The sequence below is a fragment of the Mus caroli genome, unplaced genomic scaffold (assembly GCF_978045245.1).
Source record: "Mus caroli unplaced genomic scaffold, Mus_caroli_1 scaffold_5, whole genome shotgun sequence".
NCBI lineage: Eukaryota > Metazoa > Chordata > Mammalia > Rodentia > Muridae > Mus > Mus caroli.
The window spans coordinates 59107298-59119839 of record NW_028227260.1 but is presented as its reverse complement, the minus strand read 5'-3'; the positions used below and the strand labels follow the sequence as shown (position 1 = coordinate 59119839).

At 35.7% G+C, this 12542-nt stretch overlaps 1 protein-coding gene across 1 annotated transcript in view; it reads left to right on the top strand.

The window, feature by feature from the left end:
• LOC147004606 (transmembrane protein 182-like) overlaps positions 1–12198 on the top strand; it is a 129152-nt gene extending 116954 nt beyond the window's left edge. The window contains exon 5 of the mRNA XM_085837622.1: positions 11966–12198. Coding sequence (XP_085693748.1) covers positions 11966–12198 — 233 coding nt within the window. The remainder of the gene's footprint in view (positions 1–11965) is intronic.
• Positions 12199–12542: the final 344 nt, after the last annotated feature.

Sequence of the window (12542 nt, the reverse complement as noted above, 5' to 3'; positions counted from 1 at the left end):
CCACTGGGGGGTCCTGTCTGATTACAGGAGGTGGCCATTTCAGGTTCCATATGTGCATTGTTGTGAGGCTCAACTTAAATCCCAACTAAACTCCTTGGAGATTCTCCCAATCCAAGGTCTTTGTCACATCCTAATGATGCCCACTTCCAACCTCATGCACATCAGTTGCAGTTTTCCATTCATTCTCCTAGCCCTCTTAGCCTCTCCTTCCTCTCCCTACACATACCTGATCCTAAATGCCCCCATTACCCTCTTCATCCCTTCTTCCACCCAGTTCTCTTATGCTATCTGCCTCCTATGACTATTTTAGTCCACCTTCTAAATGATATTCAAGCTCATTTTGATTTGCATCTCCTTGATGACTAAGGACTTTGAACATTCCTTTTAAGTGTTTCTCAGCCATTTGAGATTCCTCTGTTGAGAATTCTGTTTCTGTAGCTCATTTTTTAGGTTTTTTTTTTTTTTTGGTGTTTACCTTCTTGAATTCTACACACATTTGGATATTAGCTCTGTATAATGTAGCATTTGTGAAAAGCTTTTCCAAATCTGTAGGCTGATCTTTGTTTTTTTCCTGTTGAGATTGTCCTTTACCTTACAGACGCTTTTCATTTTCATGAAGTCCCAGTTATCAACTGTTGATCTTAAAGCATGAGCCACTGGTGTTCTCTTTAGGAAACTGTTTCCTGTACCAATGTGTTCAAGAATATTTCCTACCTTTTCTTCTTTGATATTTACTTTATTAGGATTTATTTTGAGGTCTTTGATCCACTTGGACTTGAATTTTGTGCAGGGTGATAAATATGGGTCTAATTGCATGTGTCGTGCCTACAAGATTTTTGATGGACAAAGATAGAGCAGAGACAGGAGGAATGGCCAACCAATGACTTGCCCATATTAAGACTATGGCAAGAACCAATCCCTAACACTATAAATGATACTGTATTATGCTTGCACAATTACCCTTAGAAAGTCTCCACCTAGCACCCAATAGAAAAAAATGTAGAGATCCACAGCCAAACATTAGATGGAGTTCAGGGAGTCTTATGGAATAGTTTGGGGGAAAGATTGTGGGACCTGAAGAGAACAGGGACTCCACAGGGAGATCAACAACAGAGTCAACTAACTTGGAACCTTGGGGGCTCCCAAAGGCTGAACGATCAACCAAAGAGTGAGCATGGGCTGGACCTAGACACCATGCATACTTGTAGCAGATGTGCACCTAGTGCTACAATAACTTAATGCACTAGGGGATAGCAGTGATACCAAGACTGGGACTCCCCTTCACAGAGAAGAAATAAAAAAAAATGGTAAATTAAATAAATAAAAATAGTGAGAGACTATGTTTAAATGAAATTAAATAAATGCATCATAGTTAAATGAGAAGATGGTTAACATCACCAATTTTTAGGGACCTTAAATAAAAATCAAAGTGAATTATTATCTTATACCAGCAAGGATGGCTATTATCAAAAAGCAAAAAGATCACAAGACATGAATAAAAGGGCAATACTTGTGCACTTTTGGCAGAAATGTAAGTTAGTACAAGCATTTCAGAAGACAGTAGAGAGACTTTTCAGACATGTAAAAATGCAACAACGGTATAGACATCAGTTCCACTATTAGGATTTGGTGGTCCATCATTTTATATTTATTAGAGTAAGAAATATTTAACCAATTATTATAGTAGAGCTTTAGATGCGCCTAGATGGGATTTCAAATGAATAAAGGGTGGGGAGGAGGTAAAAAACAAAAAGAAGGTGAATGCCAGAATTCCCTATCTCTGCTTCCAGATTTACTTCAATGTTAATCAGAAGCCTCATGGTCCTGCTTCTACACTTTTTCCACCATGACAGATTAAACTCATAGAACCTGAATCAAAACAACATCTCTACATAGAACATACTACTCTGTTAGGTATTTGGATCCAACCATTAGAAAGATTCTAATAGGTTGGTATAAGTTAAAAATAAACAAAATATATTAAAGGGATATCTACAGTCTTAATATTATTTATAACAGTCAAAACATGGAAGCAAAGTAAATATTTGACCTTCTGAATAGATTTCTACAAATGTGGTATATATACAAAATGATAACATGTTGTCATCAGAATTATAAAGTCAAATGCAATATGAATAGAACTAAATGTCATTATTATTAAGGAAATAATCCCGGTAGAGAATGCCAAATGACTATGTAATGTCAAAGGCATGTAGAATCTGAAGAGTTGTTTTAATAGAAATATAATTGCCCCCTTATTCATAATTTTGTTTTTCATGTCAGTTAGTTGTAGTCATCCATTGCCCAGAGACATTAAGTATAAAATGCGAATGAATTCAACTCAAGGGTTTTTAAATTATGTACTTGTACACTTGTATTAACTATTGTTCTCTAATATAGGAACATATAGTTCTATGAGGTGACCATTTTATTGGGTAGTGTTATCCACAGTTAGGGTGGAGTTTTGCTTTCAAATTACTCTACCTACTTCATTGATAAGTTCCAAGATTTTCATGCAATTTTAAATTATTTGCCAGTTTTCAAGAATATCAGAAACTTCTATATTTTGGCACTTTTGAAACAGAGATGATAGAGAACACTAGTCAATCAGGAACTTCTGGAATTCTTGTCCCAAGAGAAACTGTATACTTACCTACTTGCAAAGACATTTACTTCCTGTCATCTATTCTCAAGTATGAACACTAATGCTTATATTTTAATGTAATGAGGTAAGGAAAAGCTTAATATATCTTGCTTCTGAGCTGATTGTGAGTAAACAGACAAAAATTATCCCAGCTCTGTTCATGTAGTGTATACCCAAAGATTACCCAGGACACTTTATACACTGGCAAGGTAGTTTTCTCTTTTCCCCAACTATGATAAGCAAGAACAAAATTACCATGTAGAATAAGAAGAAAATGTTCTTTAATTCACTATTGAATTCAAGCCATGAATACATTTTGTACCAGATTTATGAATAGCAAACTTGTTTTATTTGTACAATGCTTGTAAAAGCACTGGTTATAAATTAATTCTTTGTTTCTTTGTTTTTGTTTTTTGTTTTTTTTGGTTTGTTATTTTTGGTTTGTTTTGTTTTGTTTTTTGGTTTTTCAAGACAGGGTTTCTCTGTGTAGCCCTAGCTGGCTCTCCTGGAACTCACTTTGTAGTCCAGGCTGGCCTCGAGCTCAGAAATCCACTTGCCTCTGTCTCCTGAGTGCTGGGATTAAAGGCGTGTGCCACCACACCCGGCTATAAATTAAATTTTAAATAAATGCATAACTATTTTTCAAATACGTAGAGTAATATGTTTTGATAAACACATGGATTGTGTTATTTCAAAATCAGGCTAAAATATCCATCTTAGAAAGGGTATGGATTTGGATAGGAAGTAGGGAGTATCTTGGAGGAGTTGGGGGATAAGAAGACAAAATAAAATATAGTATATTAAAAATTCTATCTTCAATAAAAATTGAAAAATTAAATATTTGTCTTCTCACTATTGCATGATTAAGACATGTTATAATTTTGTAACAATCAAAATACTGTGCTACTGATATAAATATAGTCAAAAAGTAACAAAAAGTGTCTAAAAGTAAACTTACATAGGGAAATATTTTTCTGTGATTTGTTTGTTTGTATGTTTGTTTTCAAGATAGTCTTTGCTGCTCCAACTGTCTCAGAACTCACTATGTAGATCAGATTAGCCTTGAATTCACAAATATCTGGCTGCCTCTGCTCCTTACATGCTGGAATTAAAGGTATATTCCACCCTGCTCAGGTAGCCAACCAATTTTTAACAAAGCCAATTGTCATACATTAAAGAAAAAGTTTTTTTCACCAACAGAATAGAGAAACTGGATATCAATGTACATAAGACTGAAACTATACTATTCTCTATCAGAAGTCACAAAATTCAAAATGGATTAAATATTCCCATACATTATCTAAGACTATGAGAAGAATGAGTAATAAAACTGTTTCTAGAGCATAGAATCAACATTTTTTAAAAGCTCAGGAGACAAAGCAAAAGTAAACAAATATAGTTAACAGAGTGGGGAGCTAATGTATAGAATGAAATAAAACACTTGAAAACTATGCATCAGAGTAGTTGATATCTTGAATATATAATGGCTTCCTTTAAAATGGCTTTTAAAGGGAGACAAAATGGTCTGCAAAAATCACCCCCTGCAGCAACACATTGGGAGTACATTGGAGAGCCTCCTCTAGTCATTCAACATTTTGTAACATTTCCATGTTTCTCTTTTTTAAAAAATATTTGTATTACATATTTTCCTCAATTACATTTCCAATGCTATCCCAAAAGTCCCCCATACCCTCCCCCCGACTCCCCTACCCACCCACTCCCACTTTTTGGCCCTGGCATTCCCCTGTACTGGGGCATATAAAGTTTGCAAGTCCAATAGGCCTCTCTTTCCAGTTATGGCCAACCAGGCCATCTTTTGATACATATGCAGCTAGAGTCAAGAGCTCCGGGGTACTGGTTAGTTCATAATGTTGTTCCACCTATTGGGTTGCAGATCCCTTTAGCTCCTTGGGTATTTTCTCTAGCTCCTCCATTGGGGGTCCTGTGATCCATCCAATAGCTGACTGTGAGATTCCACTTATGTGTTTGCTAAGCCCCGGCATAGTCCCACCAGAGATTGCTATATCAGGGTCCTATCAGCACAATCTTACTAGTGTATGTAATGGTGTCAGCGTTTGGAGGCTGATTATGGGATAGATCCCTGGATATGGCAGTCTCTAGATGGTCCATTTTTCCATGTTTCATAATAGGGAATGTTAATATGTTATGGATATATAAGCACCTTTGATATTTCTCTTTTATCTCATATCCTGTGTGGAGGACCCCGATGTGTTATTTTGTTTTATATTATTATTAAACCTCTTCAGTATTCAATATCTAAACTACCTCAATAACTGTTATTTGCAAAGGACCAGTCTCAGCTTGGAGAGGGTTTCTGAAGAAATGGATATCTGGGAGCAGCAAAAACAAATGACTAAAATCCAAGCTGGCAGCCTATGCTCTGCTGGAGATGACTTTCCAACCTGCTGTCTCTCTGTTTTGCTTTCTTTCTCACAGATCTGTGTTCTCTGGAGATCTGCAGACAGCCCTTTCTCTATGTTCTGCTTGAGACAGTTCTCTAAGAACTTTTCTCTTACTATTCTAAAAAAAATTCTCTGTATTGTTCATCTCTTGCATATCATAAGCCCAGTCTTATTTCACATCAAGTTTATATCAATCCAGTCATTTAATACCTGTTTCCTTTTGATTATCCTAAGAATCATCATCAGGCGACCCCAGCTTTTTCATTCTTAGGAGACAACAGGCACATATTTCCTCTTAACAGTGCAAAAGAATTCAGAGATTTGTCTGCCTCTGTTAAGCACAGATGCTAAACTAGCTGGGTGGGACCCTGTCCTGAAATTATCATTTCTACCACATCTGAGCCTAACCTTGCTGTGTTCTAGTCTGACATCTAACTCAGGAATCTGCCCATATTTGTATCTGCTTGACAATCTAGATCATAGTGTAGTGGCCTCTGTTTCTTTAGATTCATGAAGCCCCAACCTTATTATTTTTCATAGTTGAGAAATTATATATTTTCAAACTAATATTTTTAGAGTTCTTTTCTACATCCTTGAGGGTTGTCTTGAAGGTTACAGCATTTATTATTTTGCTCAGATATAGGCATACCCTTTCCTCCTGGACTCATGCTGCTTCTAATTATCATAGAATCATTAACATTAACAGAGAGGAAATACCTCAGAGTAATGTGAAAAATATGTACATTATTATACAAACAAGCCTCATACCCATGGCAGACATCTATACTAGTGGAGTCCCACATCTGCTGTCCCTGTCCAAGGAGCAGGAACTGAGTCACTCTGTCCCCATCAGGGCCATGCCAACTGCATGTTTGTCTTACAGTTGTTTAGGATATATTGCGATTTATTTTTTTTATTCAATATCAGTATCTTTAGATTGATGTTCCATGAAAGCCTATTCTTATAGCCACTGTCACTTAGCCACTTGTGTTGAATCCTTTATCTGGATGCATTGTTCAAGACTAACATTTGTTAAATACCTTCCATGTTAGATCTTAGTGTCTTAGACTTAACCTAAACAGAATCTGTCAGCCCCTCCTCTACTCAGTATTAGGTATTGGAATTATCTCTACTTCATGAAACTCATACTCACAGACTTGTCTCTGCTTATAGCACCTTTATCTGTGTATGAGGTAGAATGTTTAAACATTATTTAATGCTCAACTTTGCTGTGCTGGGAGAAATTCTAAACCTCTGGACAAAATACAGAAATTAGCTTTATTTATCATATTTCAGGTGACAGTTTTCCTCATTCTTTCATTAACACAGCTTATTGAGTGAGTACTGCATTCAAAAGGTTCTCTCGTTCTCAAGTACACTAGAATATTTTCAAGAATATAGGTCTAGTGATATATCACTCTTTTGCGCTTGCCATGGAAATGGACACATAAGCATTATCAGGTCACAAATGTAGGTCACAAATGTAGATGAAGCAAAAAATAGGTATCAACATAAGACAACTGTTTAGGAACATGAATGTATTAATCAAAAATATGAGATTTACTTGAACATTGCCAGACATGGTGTTGGTCAGACATAAAGTTGTAAATGAGTATGCCTGCTTGCATATGGGCAAAGCTTGTAGTCTAAAGTTGAAATAGATGGGAACATTACAGATTATCAAAAAAATCTATGTTTTATTTTATAAAACAATTAAAAGTGAGAAGTGAATGTAGATATAGCTCATGACAATAGAAAATGGAACAATGAGGGATTGGGGAGGAGGCACTCAGGAAAGTGAAGCAATAGAACACTTGGCATGGGAGTGAAAAGCAATCAACTTGGGATTGAAGGGGCAAAGAGGACAAAGGGACAAGGGAGAAAATGAGGGATAATTAAGAAAAACGTATTTAAGCATGCCGTGCCAAGAGATTAGAGGGGTGGTTCAGTGATTACAAGTACTATCTACTCTTGCAGATGAGCTGGGTCCCATTCTCAGCATACATGTGGCATTCGTAAGCAGCTAGAACTCTGGTTCCAGGGTGTCTTTATGTCATCTTCTGGCCTATGTGGGTACCAGGCATGCAAGTGGTCTATTAACATGCATGCAAGCAATATACCCATATACAAAAATGGTTAAAATGAAACTTAATATTGTGTATGCTAATCAAAATAAATTTAAAACAATTTGAATTGAAGAAGTTTTGAATAAAGGTCTGTACTTTGGAAGAACAAATTTGAAGATTTTAGCTTTTTAAGCAAAAACTAAGGAAAAAATAACTAAGAATTACGAATCAAATAGGTGAGACTTTAAATATTATTTTACTCAGGCTAATTGTGGCATTGATATGGATTGAAAATATGGCAGTAATAAAAACAAACTGTCAAATATATTTGATACATTATATACTTAAATATATTGTAGAATAGAAGATAAAGACATAGTAGCCCTCTTGGGGGCTACATCCCTGAAGAAAACTGAATGTCCACTGGCCAGCCATCTTTAATGATCAGTAGATCCTCACTTAGAAATTTAACTATGAGCCCTTTTCTCATCCATACTGGGATGATGACTGGCTTGATTTACTGCATGCAGACACAGATACTGTGGCTTCATGCATTTAGAGTCCCTGTTGCTTCTAGCACAAAATGTTTTTCTGCAGATGTCCACTACTTCTGGCTCTTACAATATTTCTGCTCATTCTTCCTCAATGATCCCTAAGTCTTGGTGAAGTGAAGGTATATGATATACATGTCCCAATTAGAGCTGAGTGCTCCACAGTGTGTATTCTCTGACTATTGACTGGCTCTTGGTCTGTGCATTAATCATCATCTCCTGAAGAAATCAAGCTTCTCTGATGGTTGCCCTAGTGTATGGATTCTTTCTACTATACATGAGAACACTAGTAATTGTTATTTGGATATAAATACTATTAAGTACATACTGATGAATATTTTTGTCATTCCTTCTTGTCAACTTCTTTTTCTTATTTCCTATAACCACCATATTATTCATGAATTCAATGCAATCAATTTGATCACCACACAATTTAGTTTTCTGTATTTTCAGTGCTACCAGAGCACTTTGTACTAGGTCTCATAGGTCTAGAATCTATGGACCAATCACAGATGCCATATTATTTAAATTTCAGTGCTTTCTTCCAGTGTTTTTTATAATTGATAGTGTTTTTTATTAGATAATTTCTTCATTTACATTTCAAATGCTATCCGGAAAGTTCCCTATACCCTCCCCCATCCTGCACCTCAACCCACCCACTCCTGCTTCCTGGCCCTGGCATTCCCCTGTACTGGGGCACATAATCTTCTCAAGACCAAGGGCCTCTCTTCCCATTGATGGCCTACTAAGCCATCCTCTGCTACATATGCAACTAGAGACACAAGCTCTGGTGGGTACTGGTTAGTTCATAATATTGTTCCTCCTATAGAGTTGTAGACACCTTTAGCTCCTTGTCAGGACCCTGATATAGCTGTCTCTTGTGAGGCTATGCCAGTGCCTGGCAAATACAGAAGTGGATGCTCACAGTCATCTATTGGATAGAACACAGTGCCCCCAATGAAGGATCTAGAGATAGTCTTTATATTGTAAGAAATTTCCATTTTATTTCTGGATCTTGACTAGGGACCACACTCATCTATATCAACTACTATTGGCTACTTCTCATATGGTAGTCCTCTATTGCCATGTGAATATATAGCTGAATCAGTAGATGAACATCTGATGGTGCTAGAAGTCAGTTGTAAGTACTCACGTGTCTAGGTTAGTCCTTTGGAAAAAAATGTAGTCAATTGATTGCTTATCTTAATTATATTAAAAAATATCACCTCTTCTAATAGCCTGGAATGTACTTTACCCAGTGTGTTAGTGTTACAGTTTTAAAAGAAGCATAGCAGATTAATATGAATGCAACTGATAAACTGCACATTACATTTTATTTTTAAATTTTATTGGTTGTTTATTTACATTTCAAATGTTATCCCCCTTCCTTGTTTCCACTCTGAAAACCCCCTATCCCACCCCTACTCTGCTTCTATGAGGGTACTCCCCACCCACTCACCCAGTCCCACCTCATCGCCCTGGCATTCTCCTATGCTGGGGCATTGAGCTCTCACAGAACCAAGGGTCTCCCCTCTCATTGATTCAAGATAAGACTATACTCTGCTACATGGGCAGCTGGAGCCATGGGCCCCTCTATGTATATTCTTTGGTTGGTGGTTTAGTCCCTAGGAGCTCTGGGGTTCCTGGTTGGTTGATATTCTTGTTCTTCCTATGGGATTGCAAACCCTTTAGCTCCTTTAGTCCTTCTCCAACTCCTTCATTGGGGTCCCTGTGTTCAGTCTGATGGTTGGCTTTAAGCATCCATACCTGTATCTGTAAGGCTCTGGCAAAGCCTCTCAGAAGAGAGCTTTATCAGGCTCCTGTCAGCAAGTACTTCTTGTCACCCACACTAGTGCCTGGGTTTGGTGACTGTATATGGGATGGATCCCCAGGTAGGGCAGTTTTTTAAAATCTTCTTTGGTGTACTTGTTTGAGGGACTTTTCCCTTTAAAAGAGAAAGTAAATCTCCTTGCCCTACCCCTAGCAATCACCTAAACTTTACTTGAAATATATTTTCTCAGAAATATATATATACTCCTCCCATTAACAATCTGAAACATTTAAAGAGACACTATACCACAAATGATGATGATGATGATGATATTATGGACAAGGAATCTCTGCTCTTAGTAAAATATTCATCCTTCTCACATTTGATAAGCATTTATGATCTCATAAAAATGGAGGAAATACTTTGATATCTTACCACACCTTTGGATTAACCCAAGAAATGTCAATTTCCATAAAATATAAATGAATGTATAATTCAATCATGGAATGTCTTTTCAAAATACTGTCTAAACACAGGAGAAATAGAGTTTCTTCCTAAGTTCCCAAACAATTTTATTAGTGGGTATTTGTCATGTGCCCCCAAAGACTACTTTTTCATTTAGGTACATTCAGGTTAGTATAGTATGTTAATAAAACATAAATTAATAGTGAGAAAGATGTTTAATGAGTTTCACTTGCCATCCAATTAATTTAATTTAAAGTTACATGAACAATAAAGGTTTAATTACATTCTTATTGATGTATTGTATTTCCTGAAGAATATGTGCTATTAATTTATAAATACAGCAATTTGTTTAAGTCTGATTAATTGGTACTTTAAGTACAAAACTGTATATTAAATGTAAATTGCTTATTTGTTACAATTAATTTAAACTAATAGCCCATGCTATAATTAACATATGCTTTAAGGATGATAGCATTTACCAGTTGAGTTTCTGGAGTTTACTATGTATATGCTTTACTCTGGCTATAGACTAAAACAGTATTTTTTATTAGAGGATTTTCATTAAATGTACAATGGTTATGATGGAAATGATTAAGAAGTTTCCTGCTTTGTACAAATTTAGTGATATCTATATTTATACCTAGATATATTATTAAAATTGTATGTTTGTTATATAGAATTATTAATTTAAGCTAACAAATCCAGTGCCTTATCAGAAGTGTGATTTTATGGCATAAACACCTACAAATTACCCCTTATTATTTTGAAATAGATTATAATCAGTAATGACAATAACACAGATTGAGTAGATTCTATTTATGTATTTATATGCATATGTTTATACATATAAATACATGTAAATAACAGTAAGTAATGAAAAACAGATCATAAATTTGAAATACATGAACAAAGCATTTGTTTGATAATTTGGAGTGAGGAAAGGATAGAAAAAAATGATATGATTATATTATAATCTCAAATAACAAAGAAATTAAAAGAAAAGAACTACATGCAATTAAGGAAGGTTGATAGTAGGATCAAAGTATTTGTCAGGGATGAGTACCTAATTGGTTTGCTAATACTAAGTCATCAACTCTGAAATCATAGGCATAAAACAAACAGTAAGTGAAATAAGCAGATTGTATATACATATATGTGTGTGTGCACACACATGTGCGGATGCATGTGTCTTTCTGTGTCTGTGTCTGTGTCTGTGTCTGTGTCTGTGTCTGTGTCTGTGTCTGTGTCTGTGTCTGTGTCTGTGTCTGTGTCTGTGTTTGTGTGTATGTAAATATGGTAGTTAAAGGAAAGGAGGCCATGAATTTGAGACGGAACATGAGAGGGATGTGGGAAGGGTAGGAAGGTGGATGGGGAAATGCAATTATATTTCAATTTTTAAAATATATAAAACATAAAATTGAAAAAACCCCTAAACATCAAATATATTACTTGCATTTGTGCAACTTCTGTGACAATATACATAATAAAAATATCACCTGTTTTTATGGTATGGAAAACAGTTCAATTTGAAACAGTAATGAAGTATTAAAATGCTGCGGTACAAAGGTAAGTAAATAGTCCTTTTTAAAATTTCTTCCTGTATTTTTAAAATTTTTATTGGATATTTTCTTTATTTACATTTCAAATGTTATTACCTTTCCTGGTTCCCCACTGAAACCCCCTATCCAACCCCCACTCCCCTGATTCTTTGGGGTGTTTCCCACTCACCTACCCATGCCTACCTGCCCTCAAATTCTCCTACACTGGGGCATTGAGCCTTCCCAAGACCAAGGGCCTCTCCTGCAAATGAGGCATGACAAGGCTATCCTCTGCTACATATAAAGCTGGAGATTAATAATAATAATAATAATAATAATAATAATAATAATAATAAACATAAACATATGTTATATGAGTTTCCTGAATGTAAAACAAACATTTATAGGGTAGTATATGTCAATTTTGTTTATTGTATGGGAAATGAGTTTAAGATTCTATAATGTGTGTTGCACAAATATGTATCTTTCTTTTCTTTTCTTTCACAGGGGCCCTGTTCAGTCTGATCCTCAGCTTGTTCGTTCTATGGAAGGAATATGCTGTTGATTTTCCAAAATATATATCTATAGAAAGGAGCAACATGTGTGTCCCAGAAAATGTGCTCATTGACATAAAATATGGATGGTCTTTCATGTTTGCAGCTTTTGGAACTCCCTTTGTGTGTATGTCAGGAATTATATTTCATTTCATTGGTAGGCACCTTGAGAAGTTTCAGAAATGAACAAGATAATATCCCTAAAAAGCACTATGAAATCTGGTCAGATTTCTGCAGAATACTTGAACAAAATAAATTTTAGATTTGGAGATGAGCGAAATAATGGAGGATCATTTACTATCAGTACACATGTATAACCTGGTATAGCCAAATGGATGCCATTTGTAAAGAGGTGCTATAAAGTAAAAAGTAATAGAAGCCATTTCTAAGAGATCTTGCGGGAAGCAGAATTTGCTGTGTAGATGCAAAGATAAAATATTTTCCTCTGGGTTTTGAAATACATCACAACTACTCTCTGGTGCTATTATGTAGCTTTCAGTCTTTCCAAAATTCACCCAATTTATGGTAGG